Source organism: Chrysochloris asiatica, unplaced genomic scaffold (genome assembly GCF_000296735.1).
Source record: "Chrysochloris asiatica unplaced genomic scaffold, ChrAsi1.0 scaffold00174, whole genome shotgun sequence".
NCBI classification, from domain to species: domain Eukaryota; kingdom Metazoa; phylum Chordata; class Mammalia; order Afrosoricida; family Chrysochloridae; genus Chrysochloris; species Chrysochloris asiatica.
In genome coordinates, this window is record NW_006408692.1 from 1,821,301 (window position 1) to 1,843,016 (window position 21,716).

A 21,716-nucleotide genomic window follows, 5' to 3' on the forward strand; every position below is an offset into this window, starting at 1 on the left:
TTTCTTTCTTTTTCCCCTCTTCTTTCCTCTCCTTGTTGAGCTCCAATCATCCAGTCATCCGGTCCAGGTCACGTGGGTATCATCTGCAGGTGTGGGTGCTCCTGTGCACATGTCCTCTCTTCCCGTCAGCCAGTAGCTCCACTCTCCTCTTAGAGTCCTCCGTGGTCACGAGGCCTGTGATTTTTAAAAAGCATATCCTCAATATCACATTCTTTCACCCAGAATGCTTTGGTGTATATCTCTAACAGATAAGCATGATGCCTTTATAACACTTAGAATCAACAGGAACTCCATCTCACTCAATACCCAGTGCCCCGTTTCTACTTTCTACTAGGGCTTCTTAAAGGCAGTTGTTGTGGCCTCTTCCTTTCCTCTTTCTAAAGGGAATGCAAATAACAAGATAAAATGCAAATAAGGAAGAGGCATCCAGCCCTGGATAATGCCCACATGAAATAAGCAGATCCTGATTAATCAGCAGTTACCTGCTGCTGTTTCTATGATGGTTCATAAACTGTTATGATTCAAGTGAAATTCAGATGCTGTCACCTTGGGTAATCAACTGGGGGAAGTGTCAGTACTATGTCTGACTTCTCTTTCGCTCCCTTTCTAGGATCCCGGTTAGCCATGTGCTAAATGACACCCATATGAAATTCTCTCTTCCATCAAGTCGAAAAGAGATGAAGGATGTGTGTATTCAGTTTGATGGTGGTAACTGTTCTTCTGTAGGGCCGTTATCTTACATTGCTCTGCCTCACTGTTCCCTGATACTTCCTTCTGCCACCTGGACCAGGTACTCTCTGGATTCCTAATTGTTTCTCTCAATGTAGTTAAAAGGATCCTGTGCATAAGGATCATGAATTTTACTCAAATCTGTATAGAAATATATTTGAGGAGACTTCAAAATAGTCACGAAAAAATTCCGTTATCTTTTAATTTTATTTTTTCCATGAATTTTTGGAGGCCTGATGTGGCGCTGTAGGATAAACACTGGACTAAAAGGTCGGTTTGAACTACAAGGTCTGCAGTTCAAACTCACCAGCCACTCCTTGGAAACCCTTCAACGACACTTAACAAAAGTATAAATAGTACCAGTTCCAGTTGCCAGCGAGTCATTTCTGACTTGTGACAAGTTTCTGGGTAATGCAAACAGTTAACACTCTCAGTTGCTAACCAACCACAAGGTTGGAGGTTCAAGTCCACCCAGAAGCCCCTCAGAAGAAAGGCCTGGTGATCTACTTCCAAAAAAATCAATCATTGAAAACCCTACAGAGCACAGTTCTACTTTGACACACGTAGGGTTATCATGGAAGTAGTTGGTTGATGGTTGGTTATGTGCTATGGAGTCAGTTCTGACTCATAGCAACCCTGTACAGCTGTAAATCTTGACGGGAGCAGAAAGCCTCATCTTTTTCTCGTGAAACAGCTGGTAGTTTCAAACTGCTGAACTTGAGGTTCACAGCCCGATTCATAACCACTACGCTACCAGAGCTCTTTATGGAAATCGTAGCCATAAGTAAATTCTCATAAAGTTCCTCTTGGGATTTATCTCTAGAAAAGTCCATACCAACCAACCAAGTGGGTTGTTTCACGTTATCACAGTGAGCACTATGAGTACATCCTGTTTTTCTCTTGCCATGGCTACCAGGAAACTCAGAGCTAAAATGTTTGTTCAATTGCAGTAACTATTCTTAGCCTAGGTTTCTGGTACAAGCATACAACCTTCTTCCTAAATGAAAAGCAGTATCTACATTTAAAGGATGCTTCCTCGGTGAAAGATGGAAATTCCAAAATAAACTCTTTCAAATGAATTCAGTATATCAGGGGGAAAAAAATCTCTCCTTAGTTGAATTTAAATCTGCATTCAGATTTTGGAATAGAACCCTAAAGCTATTTTCTTCACCTAACAGACCATGAAACTCAATTTCAAAGTACTCTCTGGATGAAATTACAGAAAAAGCTTTATTTCAAAAACTCACTTCTAATATTTTTATGAGATGAAGGGATTAGTCATTTGTTGTTGTTGTTAGGTACCATCGAGTCAGTACCGACTCATAGTGATCTTATATGCACAACAGAATGAAACACTGCCTGATCCTAGGCCAACTTCACTATTGGGCCCATTGATGCTGCCACTTTGGCAAGCCATCTCACTGGGGGTCTTCCTCTTTTTCTCTGACCCTCCACCTTATCAAACATGATATCCTTCTCCAGCGACTGGTCCCTCCTGACAATATGTCCAAAGTATGAGAGATGACATTTGGCCATCCTGGCCTCCAAGAAGCACTCTGGCTGCACTTCTTCCAAAATGGATCTATTGGTTCTTTTGGCAGCCCATGGCATTTTCAGTATTCTCCTCCAACACCATAAATCAAAAGCATCAATTCTTCTACGGTCTTCCTTATTCACTGTTCAGCTTTTACATGCATATGAGGTTATTGAAAATACCATGGTTTGGGGTCAGGCGCACCTTAGTCCTCAAGATGACATCTTTGCTCTTCAACACTTTAAAAAGGTCTTGTGCAGCAGATTTGCCTAATGCAATAGTTTGTTTGATTTCTTGACTGTTGCTTAGCCATTAGGGAAATGCAAATCAAAACCATAATGAGATACCACCCTCTGAATACCACAATTCACACATACAGTATCCCCATGATTAGATGGTTATTCAAATAACAATAGAGCTGGGTGACAAGTTGGGCTGTTAATCTCAGGGTCGGTGATTCAAATCCACCAGGTGCTCACAGGAGAAGGATGAGACTTTCTGCTCCCTTAGAGATTTACAGCCTCTGAGACCCTATACAGGGTCTCTATGAGTCGGAACTGGTTCGACAGCATGCAACAACAAAATAATAGTAATGAATGAATGAATGGAAAACAACTGTGTGAAGGAGGATATGCAGAAACTGGAACTTTCGGCATTGCTGATGGGAATGTAAAATATGGCTCAGCCAATGTAGAAAACCGTTTGGCAGTTCATCAATATATTAAACAGTGACCCAGCAATTCCCCTCCTAGGTATACACCCAAAAGAATTGAAAGCAGGGACTCAAACAGTGTTCATAGCAGCATTAGTCACAGTCAACAAAAAGGTGGAAACGTCCCAGTGCTCTGTAACAGATGAATGGATTAGCAGAATGTGGTATATACATACAATGGAATATTATTCAACCATAAAGTGAAATGGAGTTTTGATACAGACTGCCAACCACCACCACCACCACAGAGGAATATCTTAAAAACATTTGCTGAGTGAAATAAGTCACATATAAAAACACACGTATTGTCTGATTCCACTTATATGAAATCTCTAGAATGGACAAATGAATAAAGACCAAAGTTTATTCATGGTTACCAGGGGCTATTGGGAGGAGAGAATGGAGTGAAAAGAAAAGTTTAAGGGAGACATGGAATAAGGAAATTTAAATTTTAAAACCAAGGCTCTAGTATGGCACATTCTTCCTATTTCACCTCATTCCTTCCTGCAAATAAATTCCTTACTATAGATAAAAAGCACTGGACCGCAAGGTTGGTTTGAGCCACAGGTCGGAGGTTCAAATTGGCCAGCGGCTCCTTGGAAACCCTAAACAGGGTCGCTATGGGTCAGAACCGACTCAACAGCACTTCACAGCAACAAAAGCATAGATAAAAGCAGACCTTGACATAGCATTTACCTTTACGTAAGTTAACTTGGTCAGTCTTCAGCAAACCCCTTGTACAGATGTCATTAGCTCCTTTTACAGACAAAGGGGCTGAGGCTGGGAGCAGTGGAAAAGCTTGCCTGAGGCATCCATGCAGTCTGACTCGAAGTTGATGCTTTTGGCCATCACAGTGTCTGCTTCTCCATAAACCATTGGCCTGCTACTGTGACATTCAGACCTGTGTCCCCTGTATTCTCGGGTCAGCTTACTGTGAACATGAATGCATGTCTGCAGCCTGACCATCAGCATAGCTGGCTTGGCTTGGCCATCCAGTACTGCAGATAGCTTGGCACGGGGCCATCCCAGTCCTTTCCCCTGTGACTGGAGGTACATGTTTGCCAGGCTTCAGGACTCTGGGTCTTCCCTCTGCCCTACACAAATGGGCCTGCTCACAGCCACCTCCTGATCTTGTCATCAAGGGCTCGGCCAGCTGACAGAGCTGACATCCTCAGGTTCCTGTCTTCTGGGATGAGTGTCTGGTGATCTACGTGAACGGGGGCGTGAGGGCAGTCAGAGCTGTGGACAGCAGTTCGTTTCAAATCTAATGCTTGCTTTGTTTACACGTGATCGTGCCCCAAGGATACGTGAAATCGTTTGACTTGGTTTTGTGGAGACGGCACATAGCTGTTATTTGTGTGGTTCACCAAATAGGAATTTATACTTTGAATGTCATTTACAATTTTACCTTGTCCAAAGTATTCCCTCTCTCCATAAATAAAATATAATTGGTAGGTTGGAAGTTTGATTTTGAAAATTGTTAGATTGAAGACTCTTCATATAGATTAAACAGCAATCAAACAAAATTCTGTTTAGTGCAACCTTTTCAAGGTACAGCTGATGATCTGATTATATGTGGCAATATGACACAACAAAATTCAATTTCTATAAAAGAATTTGGGCATTTTCCTAGAATTAAAATAGGATCTGACTTGAATTTATATGTATGTTTCTTGAAAGCCACGGAATTTGTAGCCAATATCTTTAAAAGACTTCTAAAATTATCCTACATTTGAAATTAAAATTACTTATTTTGCTTCTCAGATATAACTGAGTCTAACATCAAATATGAATAAATTGATAGCTTTGTTCATATATGCAAAATGCTTATGGGTTTACTATGAAACTCTTTACTGTTGCCTTTTTCCTTGCAGCGGTGGTCAAAATATAACCATAATGGGCCGAAACTTTGATGTCATTGACAATTTAATCATTTCACACGAGTTAAAAGGAAACAGCAATGTAAGTTTTCAGCTACTTTATTATAATAGTTATTCTCAAGGATGAGTTTGGTTTTATCACACTAAAATATAGGGCGGGGATGTCATTTATTTATACACCTTTGATGTAAAGTTTTACCTGTTGTGTACTATGATGGAAACCAGTAGACCTTCTACTTGTAGTTGAGAACTGAAAGTGGTGGCTTAGACGGAAGAGTAATGAACTTGGTAGGAAAATGCCAGCTATTTCCTCCTTGTATGATGTGTGTTAAGTCATTTTAATGAGACAATATTTAACAATATGTTTCGTGAAGCTGCTTTGTGATTGCTGATGGAGAGAGGTAAAGATGTCCCCATTTCACAGAGAGAGAGCTGATGTTCAGAGAGGTGACTTTAAGCCCCAGAAATTACTTCCTATATTTCTTACCATTGTCCCATTAGCCCTATTTGATCCCTTCTGATCGCATGCCTCTGTCCTTTCAGCTCTCCCCTAAGTGGAAATCAGGAGACGGGGCTGGTCCCCACGGCTCACCAAGTCTTTCTCTTTGGAACCTCTAGCTTGGGGCTGCTGTGCCAGGAGCTCAGGGGGAGATGAGGGATTTCAGGTGCAGGTTGGGCTCCCACACATGCTTCTAATCTCTTCCTAAATGCTCATTATCCATCTCCCACTTTCTCCCGCTTCCTGATGAGAGATCCGAGGGCAGCCTTTCTGGGCTCTGACCACTTCCCACCAAGTCTGACAGGCTGGAGAGCAGAATCCTGCTTGAGACCAATCTGGATCCAAGGTCTAGAACCCAGGCCTCACAGCACGCCATCCTTACAGCCTGCCCCCCACATATCTGTGTACTGACAACTTCAGGGTCTGACCACAGCCAGGTCTGCACGACATGATTGCATCCAGTTAAATGATCCGTACAGCTTGACTCTGACCAGAGGTGGTAATGAGTTTGTTGGTGGATTTGTTCTCCCTCTGAAGTACTGTTCCTAAATCAATTCCATTGGGTAGTATTTACTGATCATCTACTATGAGCAAAACATTTTTCTGGGTGCTGACACAAAAAATCAGTAAGAAACTCACTGTCTTCTTGGGGGGGGGGTGGAAATCTGCGCTGAGGGTGCTAATTGAAGGCCCACTATTCCTTCATCATCGGGGTATTGTCATGTTCAGGAACTCGTTTCTCTTCCAGCTCAGAAACCCCATGAGTCCAAGACAGCACTAACGGTCCCCATATGGAAAGAACTTTAAAGTAAACAGAAGTGGTTCAGCAGCAGAATTTTCTCCTCCTTTGCAGGAGACCAAGTTGGATTCCTAGCCAATGTAGCCCATATACAGCCACCACCAGTCTGTCACTGGAGGTTTGTGTGTTGCTGTGATGCTCAACAAGTTTCAACAGAACTTCCAGACTAAGACCAGGAAAAAAGGCCTGGTGGTCTTCCAAAATTAGCCAATGAAAACCCTACAGCTCAGAACAGTCTGGTTCCATTGTGCATGAGATTGTCATGAGTTGGGGGCCAATTTGGTGGCATTTAACAATAACAGAAGGAGTCCTGGTGTGGTGCAGTAGGATAAGCACTGGACTGCTAATTGCAAGGTGAAACCCGCTAGCCACTCCTTAGAAAACCCTTATAAGGTTGCTGAGTTGGAACTGATTTGATGCCACTTAACAACAACAATAACTGCAGAGGTGGCGCAAGATGAAAAGGATTGAGACAGGTGGAAGCAGAGAGACATTTTCAGGTACAAAGGACAGGATACCCACAGGCACTGATGGGAACATTGTCAGTTTCATTCACCTGGAACTTGGAAAATGGATCAGGAATGAACAAGAAGGATAGCTGGACATCTGCATTAGGACCTTGTAAGAGAACATCAAACTGATGGTCTGTAGGCGGTGGGGAGCCACTGAAGACCTTTGAGCAGAGACAACATGAGTTTAGGTGTACTTTATGAGCATGGTTCTGGCAGTAGTGTATAGGATTGTTTGGAAAGGCAGTCATAACCAAATGCTGGGAGATTCATTGGGGTGCTAGTACAGATGTCCAGATGTGTTTCAGATGCCAGCAGGGCGTCAGCTGGGCTGTTCACCAGGCGGTGGTTGGTTGAGGTTGAGGATTAAGGAGCTGGTGAGGCTAGAGGTGATTGGTTATCTTTTAGGTGTCATTACTGAAGGGAGAGTGGGGACCGCATCGTGAGAGACAGAGCACAAAGGAAGAAGAAAAGAGGATGGAATCTTACAGAACTGATTTCTTTAGAGTTGAAAGAAAATAGGATGACCAGTGAAAGTAGCTGAGCAGTTGCTTGGAAACGAGAGAAAAAGATCATTTTAGATGGTAGAAGTTGGTCACTAATGTGAAAATTTGTGAATATGAAGATAATGAGGTTGGGGTGATCCTGTTGCTGGTAATTTTACTAGCAGGCTGCTACTGTGTGTCCTGTTGAGTCAATTCCCACACATAGTGATCCTGGATAAGGTTTCGAAGGCTGTAAATCTTTTCGGGAGCAGAGAGCCTCATTTTTTCCCCATGGAAGCAGCTCGTGGACTTGAACTGCTGACCTTGTGGTTAGCAACCCAACACGTAACCGACTATCCTACCAAGACTCCTCTAGTAGAAAGCAGTTTTAGTAATAAGTCAGCCTGTCAGAGTCTGAGGAACGAGAGGCTGCTGAGAAGGTGGAGGCAGTAGGAATAGTAGTTTTCATCACCTTGACAGAAATGTAAGCTAGAGATTCAGGGAGCCCCTGGGTAGTGCACGCAGTAAGTGCGCTCCACTGTTAAACCAAAGGGTGCAGGTTCCAGTCCACCCAGAGGGGCCTCAAGAGGAAGGCCTGATGATCTAATTACTTCTGAAAAATCAACCATTAACAGAAAATCCTATGGAGTTCACCTCTATACTGACACACAGGGGCTTGCTATGATATTAGGTCAACTCAATAGCAACTGCTGGCGGCCAGGTTTTGCTTGTCCCAGCCTTAGTCCTTACACTGAATTTCCACCTATTCCATTTTCCTACCATTCCCCCACCTCCCCACCCCCACCCAATGTGGTAGTTATGTGCCATGGAGTCCATTCCGACTCATAGAGACCCTGTACAGGATTTCCGAGGCTGTTAAAAACCTGCGATATGCCGATGATACAACCTTGCTTGCTGAAAGTGAAGAGGACTTGAAACATTTACTGATGAAGATCAAAGAACACAGCCTTCGGTATGGATTGTATCTCAATGTCAAGAAAACGAAAATCCTCACCACTGGACCAATAAACAACATTCTTATCAATGGAGAAAAGATTGAAGTTGTCAAGGACTTCATTCTTTTTGGATCAATTATCAACACTCATAGAAGCAGCAGTCAAGAGATCAAACGACGTATTGCATTGGACAAATCTGCTGCACAGGAACTTTTTAAAGTATTGAAGAGCAGAGATGTCAGCTTGAGGACAAAGGTGTGCCTGACTCAAGCCATGGTATTTTCAATAACCTCATATGGATGCAAAAGCTGGACAGTGAATAAGGAAGATCATAGAAGAATTGATGCCTTTGAGTTGTGGTGTTGGAGGAGAATACTGAAAGTGCCATGGACTGCCAAAAGAACCAATAGATCTGTTTTGGAAGAAGCGCAGCCAGAGTGCTCCTTGGAGGTCACGATGGCTAAGCTTCGTCTCTCATACTTTGGACATATTGTCCGGAGGAAACAGTCGCTGGAGAAGGATGTCATGCTGGTTAAGATGGAGGGTCAGAGAAAAAGAGGAAGACCTCCAACGAGATGGATTGGCCAGGTGGCAGCATTGATGGACTCAAGTGTGGCAGCGGTGGTGGGGTTGGCCCAGGATCGGACATTGTTTCGTTCTGCTGTGCATGGGGTCGCTATGAGTCGGTTCCGACTCAATGGCACCTGACAACAACAACGGATCTTTACAGGAGCAGAAAGCCTCATCTTTCTCCTGTGGAACAGCTGGTAGTTACAAACTGCTGACCTTGAGGTTCGCAGCCCAATTTGTAACCACTATGCTACCAGTGGTTACGAATCGGGCTGCGAACCTTAAGGTCAGCAGTTCGAAACTACCAGCTGTTCCACAGGAGAAAGATGAGGTTTTATGCTCCCGTAATGAGTTACAGCCTCGGAAACCCTGTACAGGGTTGCTATGAGTCGGAACCGACTCCATGGCACATAACAACGCTACCAGAGCTCCACCCAATATTGAGGAGAAAAAAAGAGGAAAAGTTCTCCCAACTGGACCAATTGCTTTTCACCAGTTTTCATTGTTACTGTACTTCTCCTTTAAAGTATTTGTCAGTCTCCCCTCCCCACCAGCTCTCTGTCCAACCACAGGTGGCAATGTGTATGTTGTTTGGTGTGTGTGTGTTTAAAGAACCCTTCAAAGCAGGCCACACTGCATCGTTTCCAGTTTTTATTCTTTGCACTTCAGCCATGGGGGCCATGCTGTCTTTTTCTTTTGTTTTCTCCTAGTCTCTGTTGCCCCTGAAATGCCTTTTCCTCCTTGTGGTTAGTGACTTCTGCTAAAACTCACCAGGAGCTTCCTCTGCAGAGAGATTTAACCAGCAGCAGGCAGGTCAGGAGGTGCCCTTTGCTGAGCAGCATCTCCTCCCTTCTACTAGTTTCCTTGGATTCAGCTTGGTAGCTTGAAGGACACATAGGCCCTTTTGCCTCAAGCCTTCCCCTTTCTCTCTCCTCCTTCCTGAATTGCCTGTTTTCCCGTTGCACAATCTTCTGACTACTTCGATGATCACTAATCACATTGATGCTACTAATATTAATAACATAATAATGTTAACTAGCTTTTTGAGTATTTCTTGTTGCCAGACACTAGTATCTAAGCAGTCACTGTTGTGTGTGTAATCTCGTTTAATTTAACCCTCAGGACCCTGTGAGGTAGGGCATATTAATATTCTCATTTTATAGATGAGAAAACCCAATGTAGAAAACAGGAAGTTGGATTCAATTTTTTAACACCAGAGCTGGGGTTCTTTCATGAAGTTAATAAAATGCCCTCTCTCTCTTCCTCCCTAGGTGTCTGAATATTGTATGGTGACTCACTGCAGGTTTTTAGCTCCTGGCTTAAAGAGCCCAAAAGTGCCTACAAATTTCACTGTGAAGTTAAGAGTACAGGATACCTATCTGGACTGTGGGACCTTGCAGTATTTTGAAGACCCCAGGTTTACTGGGTATCGGGTAGAGTCTGAGGTGGACACAGAACTGGAAGTCAAAATTCTAGTACGTTTCCTTTTCTCAGGTGGGATGTGCCTCAACGGAAAAGGTGTGGTATGCTTGTGAGTTTCCACGTGTGCCCTGATTTCTTCGTCTTCCTTCTGTTCTTCACAGAAAGAAAATGATAACTTCAACATTTCCAAAAGAGACATTGAAATCACTCTCTTCCATGGGGAAAATGAGCAACTAAATTGCAGCTTTGAAAATATTACTAGAAATCAAGATCTCACCACCATCCTTTGCAAAATTAAAGGCATTACTGCTGCAAACAGCATTGCCATCTCTTCCAAGAAAGTCCGTGTAAGTCACCCCTTAGTCCCACCTGCTATTTTTACCAGGTTGTCTGTAATTCTGTCACTAAACAAGAAGGCAGAACAGAATCTTTCATGAACCTTTAAGATTTTCCTTTTAAATAAGAAGATAAACAAAACTGGTTTGCAAGCCCAAGCATAATGCCTTCAAAATTGCTAGCAGAATCCATCCATGTGCCTGTTAGAATGTCAAAGCATTGAACACACCATTGTCTATAATACTAATGAGTCTTGATAGCTTTTGTTCCACCCTTACATTGAGGCTGTAGCATCTGCAAGCAGAATCTCTGTACCCATTGAAGAATAAGCTGTCATTCTTTTCTCAAATGCAAAGGTGACACTTCTTAGCAGAGTCCCAAGATCGGGGCCTGTTTGGCACACTCACAGTAGCATTAGATGCCGATGAAGACCAAATGAACTATGGGTCTTGGGCTGCTTCCTTCCCCATGAAGTCATACTAAGACTCACTACAATTCATCTTTTCCCCGACATGTTTGAGGGACCCATCACAGTTATATTTATGTCCTACAATAAAGATGTGAGACCATAGGGACAGGAAACTTATTAGAAGTCACTATGTATGGAGTTCATGCCATCTGAGGCTCCGCAGAGTCTATACTGAAAAATGCTTTATGATCTGCAATCATAAATAATTGGATACAGGGCAAGAAAAAAGAAACAGGTGTGTTCATGGTCCGGCTGCACCGGTTAATAGCTGTGTGGCCTTAGATAAGTCATTTGTTCTTGCCAAGTCTCCCTTCCCCTATTGTATGATAAAAGGAGTAATAATAATTATAAAATCAATTGTTGTTACTGTTGAGTGCCAGCGAGTCAGTTCCAACTCGTAGCAACTGTATGCACAATAGAACAAAACACTGCCTGGTCTTGTGCCATCCTCACAATTATTTTTCTTAAGCCCATTGCTGCTGGCACCGTGCCAGTCCACCTCATTGGGGTCTTCCTCTTTTTCTGGTGACCCTCCACTTTACCATGCATGATGTCCTTTTCCAGAGACTGTTCCCTTCTGATAACATGTTGGAAGTATGATTGATGAAGTATCACCATCCTGGTCTCTAAAGAGCATCTGACTATACTTCTGCTGGCACAAATTTATATATTCTTCTATCAGTCTATGGAATTTTCAATACTCTCCTCCAACACCATAACTCAAATGCATCCATTCTTCTATGGTCTGTCTTATTCATTGTCCAGCTTTCGCATCCATATGAGGTTATTGAAAATACCATGGCTTGGGTCAGGCGCAACTTAGTCCTCAAACTGATATGTTTGCTCTTGAACCTTTCAAAGAGGTCTTATGCAGCAGATGTGTCGAATGCAAATAAATAAAACTAACAGCAATCATTAAACTACCAAATACTACCCCTTTTTAAATTACTTAAGAAGAGCCTTCTTCATCACTCATAGGATAGTTACTGAGCACTTAACACTGTGATGTTAACAAAACAGCAAGAAAACTGACAAAAATGTCTGCCTCTCCGAAGGTGACATCAAGAGGCATAAATGACAGATAAAGATGCTGTAGTAACCAGTGAGCAAGGGGAGAATATTCTGAGGTTAGAGAGTTAAGAATGCCGTAGTCTGCTTTGATTGGTGTACATCCCACGTATAACAGAACAGAACGTTGCCTGGTCCACACCATCCTCACTATCATTGGTTTGCCACATCGGAGTCCACTGTCGTAGCCACTCTGTATTTGGAGTGTCTTGTTCAGCACAGAATCAGACAGTAGTCGGTGGTGATCCAGAGGATTCTCGTTGGTCAGTGTTCAGAAGTGGATTGCCAAGTCTTTCTAGACTGTCGTTGTCTCCAAGCTCTGCTGAAACATGTCCCTCATGGGTGACTTTGCTGATATTTGAAATACTGATGGCATAGCTTCCGGTACCATAGCAACATGCAAACCACCTCAGTATGACAAACTGATGGTTGGGTGATAGGAAAAGATAAGTTAGTTGGTGATAATTGTTATGGAGGGGGAGATTGTAGGGGAGTGGGTGGGGAATATAGGAGCACTGAGGCGCTGTTGCAGGATTTATAGTGGTAGGCAAAAAAAGCTTTCTCGTGAAGGTGACATTTGAGTAAAGACCTCAGGGAAGATATCTGGGGTAGAGTCAAAGGCTTCAAAGTTTCGGAATCAGCAACACCCCTAGTGGGTTTGAAGAACAAACAAGTGGACAAGGGGAGAGTATTCCGAGGTTAGAGAGTTAAGAATGGGCCAAAGGGAAAAACAGATCCTTGCCACCTGAGGACCACAGCAAGGGCTTGACTCTCCTGAGTGAGCTGGGAGCCATTGGAGGCTTTCAGGAGAGGGTTGCCATGAGCTGGCTGTTACTGTTTTTGTTAGGTGCCATCCCACGGATTTTGAGTCATAGATACCTATGTGACAGAGTAGAACTGCCCGATAGAGTTGTAATCTTTACAGATAGAGCACCCTAGTGGTGCAGTGGTTAAAATACTTGGCTTCTCACCAAATAGTCTTTGGTTTGAACCCACCCACCAATATGTGGCAATCTGCTTCTGTAAAGATTACAACCTTAGAAATCCTATGTTCAACTCTGTCCTGTGAAGGCATTATGAGTCAGAATCAACTTGTCAGCAGAGAGTTTGGGCATTTTGTGGAAGTGGGAATTTGGATTGCAGCAGATCTCCACATCTAAGGGACAGTCATGCCCCTTAGAAATTCTTCTAAGCATTTTATGTTTTTCTTTTCACATTTGGGTCCTAAATCTATTTTTTTTTTTTTTTCTAAATCTATTTTGATCTTGTTTTTTGTATGGTATGAAGCATGGATCCTGTTTCATTTTTCTACAGGGTGAGTTTGAACCCTCAACCTTTGAGTTAGCAGCTAAGTGTTTCACTGCGGCTCCACTAGCGCTCCTAATGAGCTGACTTAGTTAAGTGAAAGACTGCATTTCATCTTCACAGCTGCTCTATGAAGCAGGCACCATCAGGGTCCCATTTCAGAGCTGAGGGGTGAGTCATTGACTCCGATCCTGCGCTGCTAAGGAAAACACACAACAAAGCTGGGAGTGTGACCCTGGGCTGTCTGGGCCCCAATCTGTCTTCCAGGCACTTTGCTCACATATCTCCTCAGGGACAGCCACGGCTGCAAGGATGGATGAGCATCTTAAACTTGTGTGGACTTCAGTGCAAAATAAGGCTTAATAGAGGGTTTGTTTTGCAAGTTTTAGGAAATTTTTATAACCAAAAATGCTAAAACAAGAAAAGGCCCATAGTGATCATCCCCAGAATGCTTTATTTTAAAATAGATTTTCCAAGGAAGTCTGAGGTATAGAAAGAGTAAAAGTGGAGTTGCTGCCATAGATTAACCAGGTGCTGCCAACTCATTATGACGCCATGTGTGTAAGAGTAGACACTGCTCCATGGAGTTTGCACTGACTAACCTTTTTTCCCGAAATAGCTCACCAGGCTTTTCTTCCAAGATGCCTCCAATTAACAGCCTTTTGGTTGGCAGCTGAGAATTTGCACACCAGCAGGTTGTTGTTAAGTGTCGTCCAGTGGGTTCTGACTCATCTTGGCCCCATATAGAGTTACCAGGAAGTGGCTGATGAGTTTAAACCACCAACCTTGCAATTCAGACCGACCTTGCAGTCGCGTGCTTATCCTACAGTGCCACACCAGGACCACCTCTTTCTTGTTCCCATTTCTTCAATTCAAGCTGTATCGGTCGAGTCTGGAGTCCTGGTGAGGATACACACTGAACCAAAATTGGTTTGAACTTAACAACAGCAGGTCAAGGCCAGCCCACCTCAGTTTACACAACAGGAAACTGAGGAGCCCTGAGTATTCTTGATTTGCCCTTCGTTCACACCTAATCTGCCTCAAGGTTAGAACTTGAACTATCCAACTCACAACTGCTTTTTGCATCTTAGGGGAAACCATTTGTAGAAAAAATAATAATCATGTATGTAGATATGGTATTCAATTTGATTGGGTCTGATGTCACTCTCTGTCCCATTAGGTCAAATTGGGAAATTTGGAACTCTTCGTTGAGCAAGAATCAGTTCCTTCCACTTGGTATTTTCTGATTGTGCTTCCCGTTTTGCTAGCGATTGTCATTTTTGGTAAGTGCCCTGTTTAATTTTGTCAGAGAAATTATTCCCTGGGGCTCCTCGGCAGGCAGGCCCACGTTCCACTTTCGGGAGCTGTTTACTTCAATTAAGTATTAATGCATGAAAACCCAGATCAAAACTTTGGGAACGAAATAAAGGGTCTATGTTGGGGGCTTTCTAAACATGTTTTGTGGATGCTTCATTAACAAAAGCCTGGGTGAGAAAGATGGTGTCTTGGTGTTTGAGAAATAGAAACCATTTTTCTTTTGATTTCCTTTGAGTTGAGATGATAAATATCCAGTTAACACTGTTCTCCCAGGATACCTCTGGGACTATGAACTCACAGAACTTGGTTATCTCATCCTGTGTCCTCACCCTGCCAGGACCCCATCCCAACCCTGCTTCTCCTGGCAGAAAGACCCTTTACAACTATGACCTATGCCAGCTACAACACAGCGGTCCCACTGGTCTGTTTTGTTTGGCCCACACAGCATTATTTTATTTTTTAAACAAAAATCATTTAAGTAGTTGATACCATTTAAAAATTGGGTGATGTCACATTTAAAAAATCTCTTGAAAACTGCAAAGATCTGGCAGCGTTGAATCCCAGTTTTCCCCTAGCTCAGTTTGCTGAGCTGATCAATAGCCACCGCTTTGAGATTACTCATGTGCTCACTGGGTTTTCCCCAAGTCTCCACCACTCCACTGGGCCACTTAACTCATCTGTATACCTAGTCCTGGAGCCATCTCATCTTGTCTGTGATTCCTGAGCTCTTTTTGGTTTTAAGTCTACTTTCTCTCATTGTTCTTAGAACAAAGGAAACTCCTTCCCACCAAGTAATATGCGTGTTTTATTCCCTGGTGTACACAGGCACTGCCTTTCTGCATTACAGGCTAACCAAGACAGCTGCTAATGTCTCTTTCCAACAGTTACTTCCTCCCTCATTCTTCCATCCATCCACCTTATGTGGATCGATCACCTGTTTTTCTGCTGGTAACTGTTGTTGTTGTTAAGTGCCATCGAGTCGGTTCCGACCCATAGCGACCCTGTACAGGGTTTCCGAGGGTGTAAATCTTTACGGGAGTAGAAAGCCTCATCTTTCTCCCACAGAGCGGCTGGTAGTTTCGAACCGCTGACCTTACGGTTCGCAGCCCGATTCGTAACCACTACGCTACAAGTCTCTAAAAAAGGTGACTTAAAGCCTGCTCCTTGCTCTTGGGCATCTAGTGAGGGGAGAATTTACGTGTCTGATTAACTGGCCTCATGAAATGAGTTCCTTTTGCAGAGGCCCTATTTTGCCCTCTTGGTTATGATTCCACGTAATTTTTCATGCTCTTTCTAAGGTGTCTACTCCTCTATTTGGAATCTGAAATTGAACTTGATATTTTAGTAAACTTCTGACTCATGCTGACTTTGAGTAAGTAGATTATCTATAAATGCTGGGCTCTATTTTGACAATCCACTGCGGTTAAGTAGCCTCGCCATGGAGGCTGATCTACGTACGGTGTGGCGTACTAGGTGCATCTAACCTTTTCCTGGTCTCAGTGTGACTCTCCACTCGGGTGCCCTCGCTTCGTTTGGAGAGCTTGTTTATGTATGCGCTTTAAGGTGGAGTGGGCTAAAGTCGACACCTCGCCTTTGACTTCCTTCATATCTGCAAAGCCCTTTAAAATTCTCAGCCCCTTCTTAAAGTGATGTCAGGGCTGCACGTGCCAGCCTCAGATTGAGTGAGTGTGTTCTTCAGTCTGTCAATCACATCATTAGTGAAAACACCAAACACCTGGGTGAGCCTGCCACCTGTAGCAGCAAAAACATCCCTATAGCCAGGAAAAGCTCTCTGCTTTGAGAATGGGGCCTGTTAACTCACTCTGCATGCAGAAAAGCCACTGCTGCTCAAAGTGCAGCCTGAGAAACAATTGTCCCAATGGATGCTCCTGGAAAAGGGGGTACTGTGGGCAGTGAAGTGTGGGAATCACTGCATACTCCAGCCTTGCATGGAGATGCATAATGCAAGTTGTGTTTTGGACTGTTAACTTTATGAAGTCCAGTGAGTAAACTTAACCAGTTTCTGTCAAGTCAGTCCTGACTCCTGGTGACGCCACGTGTGTCCGAGCAGAACTGTGCTCCATAGGATTTTCAAAGGCTGATTTTTCAAAAGCAGATCACCAGGTCTTTCTTTCAAGGCACCTCTGGATGAAGTTTTGGTTAGCTGACAAGTATGGTTGGCACATCCAAGGACTTTGCCAGTGAAGAAAAATATGTAATTTTGTTCCCTCTAGCATCATTCATGAAGGTGGTGCAGTGGATAAATGCTTGGCTGTTAATCAGAAGTTTAGCAGTTCAAACCCACCAGCCACTCTGCAGGAGAAAGATACAGCGATCTGTTTCCATAAAGATTAGCCTTGGAAACCCTGTGGGGCAGTCCGACTCTGCCCTATGAGTTTACTGTGAGTCAGAATCGACTCAACAGCAAGTTTTGTATTTTGTTTTGTTTTTGTTGTTATTGTTTGGTTCAGTAGCATTTATGCCTCCTAGCAGCAGAGCCCTTTCATCAGGTAATTTCCAATAAAATTCAGAGAAATTTTTCTGGAATGGTAACAGTTGACAATCATTGAGTATTTATCCTTTTAATACTGACAGTTACTTGTAATCCTCTCACCATCACAATGAGGTAAGCACTCTTAGAGAAAGCAGCCAAGGCACAGAGGTGCTAAGGAACTTACCCAATGTCACATGTGTAACATGGCAGAGCAGGGGTATGGGCATGACCACCCAGCCTCTTCCACGGACGGTTTCTATTGCACTGTTGGAGTTGGAAACAAGATGAAGTAGAGAAAGAGGCAGTAATCTAGTTATGGACCACCCAGCATGCCAATCTATTGTTGTTAAGTGGCATCAAGTTGGCTCCAATCCATAGCGACCCTGTATAGGGTTTCCAGAGAGTGGCTAGTGAGTTTGAACTGCCGACCTTGTGGTTCAAATCGACCTTGCAGTCCAGTGCTTTATCCCACAAACCAGGATTGGATCTATGCAATTTGGCTTCTATAACCAACCATGGAATTATGATTTCAGCACTGGACTAGGAACCACAATGTTGGCAGTTCAAATCCCCCAGCCGCTCCTCAGAAACCCTATCAGGGTCGCTATGAGTCAGAGCTGACTCCGTGGCACTTACAACAACAACAACTTCATTTCTCCAGGGATATTTAGAAACATTAAAAAAAAAAGAATGGAACAATATAGGTGACCTGGGGCTGTAGAGAAGCTTGGCCTGTTTCATTACTTTTCAGACAACTGGGATCATTGGTTACAAGCGAAGGTTATTTGATTTAGCTTTCAGTTTTAATATGAGTGGCTTTTTTTCTGTTGAATTTTAGTATCTTCCTCTTTAGAATGACCCTCACTGGGAATTTTTGTTTTTATAAATTCCACCTCTTAAATGTTATTTAGTGTATGTGCTCGTTTCTTTTTTTTTGCATTGTCATTCTTTAATCTCATATTTTAAATTGTTGCCAGTTCAACACTTTTTAGAGAAACAATTCAGTGAGATCAATCACATCCATCATGTTACACAACCATCATCAATATCCTTTGCCAAAGTTTCTATTCCTACAAACTGAAACTGGATGCCCCTTCCCACCTCCCTCTCACCCCTGGTAACTACTGTTGCATTCTGATCTCAATCTATTTACCTTTCCTCTGTACTTTATATTTGTGAGATCATGCCATAACCCTCCTTCTAGGATGGACGTATTTCATTCAACCTGTTTTCAAGGTTCCTTTGTTTTTAGAAGACTTGGAAAAGTTGCTTTCTGGTTGGTTGGCGTTTTCACTTTTCTTTTTCAAGTTAACATTTCCATCTGATGCCGGGTCTGTGTCTCCTCAGCGGCTGTGGGGGTGACCAGATACAAATCGAAGGAGCTGAGTCGGAAACAAAGTCAACAGCTGGAGCTTCTGGAAAGTGAGCTCCGGAAAGAGATACGTGATGGTAGGCGTCCAAATTTTATTTGTAGAAAAGCAAGTCTTTTTGTTGTTGTTGTTGTTTTACTCTTAAATAGAGATGGCCACAGTAATGAGAAATGTTTATATAATAGAAGACAGCTCAACAGCAGAGTCTGGACATGGCTTTGTGCTTTTTGTCAGCTCTTCTCTGCAGCCAACCAAGTAATTATCTATTGTTTCTTCTTTAATGAAAACCAAGGTCATACTCTGTGTTAGACAAAACAGCAGAAGATCTTATCCGTTGTTTGTTGAGTTAAAATATTGCTCTTGGGATTGTGTTTTTGCAGGCTTTGCGGAGCTGCAGATGGATAAATTGGACGTGGTTGATAGTTTTGGAACTGTTCCCTTCCTTGACTACAAGCATTTTGCTCTGAGAACTTTCTTCCCTGAGGTAAAAGAGCATTGATCATATTCCTAAGGTTGAGTCTTGAATAATAATGAAGGTGCTTGTTGCTGTTGTCAAAGAGTTTGGTATGTTTCCCGAGGCAGCTGTAGATAAGGGGCCTCAAACAAAATAATGGCTTAAGTTTGAGCAGAGCATGGAGGAGGAGAATAATTAATTGCGTTGATTAGGATATAAAGCAATGATGGGTCACTGGCAATTACTCTTTGTCCAGTAACAAAAACCTAGGAGGGACAGAAGTTCAGAGTGATGGTTTTTGCTTTATTTTACTACCGGTTTAGAACTGAATTTGTAGTTGGAAAAGCAAGCGAGTTTATTTAAAAATCAATACTTTGTGGGCTGGCCAATTTCTTGTGTTTATCTGCATGACTTACATTGCGGGTGCTAGATTATGCCCTGTTACTTCTCAATTGGAAATGAAAAGTACTCCCAGAGAGTAAAGTAGATTTGGCTAGAAGTTGAGCTGATAATAAGCATTTATAGCAACGGAGAGTGTTTATGGTTCTCTTCAGCAGTTATTCTCTAACTGAGCATCCTTATTGAGTCGGAATAACTGCACACAATGACTGAGTAATCGGTTCTAGATCTCTGAGGAGTATCTACTCAACCCTTTGGGTTTTCAATCTCACCTACGTTCTAACACCTCCATTTTCTCACCCACTCACTCATCCTTCTTCATTTACCCTCCCAAGTCTTTGGTGAGGTACACTCATCTTCCACATCATCACCTCCACATTCCAATCCCCCAGCTCTGCCATATTGCCCTATTTGTCCAGAACTGGTGACCATGGAAGGCCCAACCTCTGGAGCATATCAACACCAATGTTGCTGTTGAAATCATGTTGATATCTAGTCTCCTAGGCAAAACCGCAAATCATTCCAGGTCAAAGGAGAGCTTGTATCACCTTACTAGAAGCTTCTCAGCTACATTTGGCCAGAAGCCTAGAGTTCAGAAACCCAGACACGAGCAGTAAGCAATTTCCAGCTTCTCCATAATTCTAGAAGTAGACACCATGATTTGTGAGGCTGTGTCTAGAGGTTGGGATACCTCCATAAAACACCCACTATATATTTTTTTGAAGGTCCAAGCCTTTGTGTTATAGCTCAAGGAGGCTATAAATAAGACTTCAGCCTTTTACACTTGTGAAGGTTTTTGTTGTTTCTCTGAACGTGTCCTCTAAGAGGACTAGACACCAAGATTTGCCATTTGCCTCCTCATCCATTTCTGTGGCAGAACACCACCTGGGGAGGGGAGATGAGTTCCCTGAACCAGGATGACTGTGCAAAGGTTGCATCACGAGCCCTATTTCCCAGCTATCTGAGATCCCCATTAAGAATTTAATAGCAATAAAATAATAGCGATTTCTACCATCAACATGAGTACTGTGTGGGCTTTTACAGTTAATGATTACCCTTGAGTACTGAATAGAGTAATCTGTGGCCTGAAAAAGAAAATTTCCTATCTTCTAAATTCAGTCATCAGGAGCAAGATAAAGTGATGAATGTAAAGAACACTGTTGCAAATTGAATGTTAAAAAAAGAAAGAAAGAAAGAAAATCACAGGAACAATGTTGTATTATTTTAGGAGACGAGAGAGTGTTGCAAGAAGCCAAACTGATTCAACTCAGGGTTATGGCTAATCTTGAAAGGCACCTGGGAAAAGCATTAAACTTGAAGTCAGAAGGGATCATTTTAGAGGAGAGGACCCAGAAAAAGAAACATAAATTTGTCAGAACTCTATCAAGAAGACCTAAGTCAAAATTGAAGTTATAATAATTAAAAGATATAAAGACCAGGAGATCATATTATATTATGGATAACCAGTTGAAATGCACACCTGGTTTCAGATAAGTCCTTATATTAATTAGGCCCTTTACTGATTGATTGGAGTCCCTGACTGGGGAGACAGTTAATGAGCTTGGCAGTTCATCAAAAGTTTGAAGGTTCACATCCACCCAGAGGTGTTTTAGATGAAAAGTCTTAGCAGTTGACTTGCGAAAAATCAACCAATGAGAATCCTATAGTGTGCAATTCTACTCTGACACACATGGGGTCGCGAAGAGTCAGAAGTGTCTCCATGGCAACAGGTTATTTGCTGATTGGTTGGGAGTCAAATCATGTAGGCCTAGAGCTTGGGTGATGGGAAGGACGTGGGTGACCAACACTCACTGGATAACAGGCAAAACCCAGAGGAAACTGGGTTTGCAAAGGATGTCAAAGAGATCACAGGTCCCTTGATGCTGGTTTTGGCTTCTAGAGACTTGCTTTTCTTTCTTCACTTATCTTTGTTTTGTTGAAAATAAGAAATAGGGTAAGCAGAGCAGCTAACTTCATGGAAGAAGGAAACATGAATAAAAAGGAAAAGCAGAACACAAGAGTCAGAGTGGATTTCTTTACTTAAGGTCAAGAATCATTCCATTTTAAACCACTGATATACAGTTGGTTCAGCAAAACAAGTATTAGGACTAGAAAAGGCAAACCCAGGGCTTATACTTCTTCTGCTTCCTGTTCAGGGAAAATAGAGCTGAGATAGTTTGAGGTCTTCTGCTCATGCTAACAAATTTGAAACTGTGAAGCAAAAAATTATCTTTAGGAGAAACTTATTTAATAAGATATAAAAGTAGCCTAAAGTTTCGATGATTACCCAAAACAGAAAAATCGGAATGTTTGAGTCTATTTTAACTCTCTTGGGTCATTTAAAGTGTTATTCCACACACTTTAAAATTTTAATTATTAGTGTAATGGAATCACCTTGAGCTGCTAATT

General features: G+C 42.5%; 1 protein-coding gene across 1 annotated transcript in view; it reads left to right on the forward strand.

Moving 5' to 3' along the window:
- PLXNC1 (plexin C1) overlaps positions 1 to 21,716 on the forward strand; it is a 239,895-nt gene that overhangs the window by 139,374 nt on the left and 78,805 nt on the right. The window contains exons 11-17 of the mRNA XM_006871793.1: positions 611 to 790; positions 4,850 to 4,937; positions 9,945 to 10,148; positions 10,257 to 10,442; positions 14,454 to 14,556; positions 18,432 to 18,533; positions 18,835 to 18,938. Coding sequence (XP_006871855.1) covers positions 611 to 790; positions 4,850 to 4,937; positions 9,945 to 10,148; positions 10,257 to 10,442; positions 14,454 to 14,556; positions 18,432 to 18,533; positions 18,835 to 18,938 — 967 coding nt within the window. The remainder of the gene's footprint in view (positions 1 to 610; positions 791 to 4,849; positions 4,938 to 9,944; positions 10,149 to 10,256; positions 10,443 to 14,453; positions 14,557 to 18,431; positions 18,534 to 18,834; positions 18,939 to 21,716) is intronic.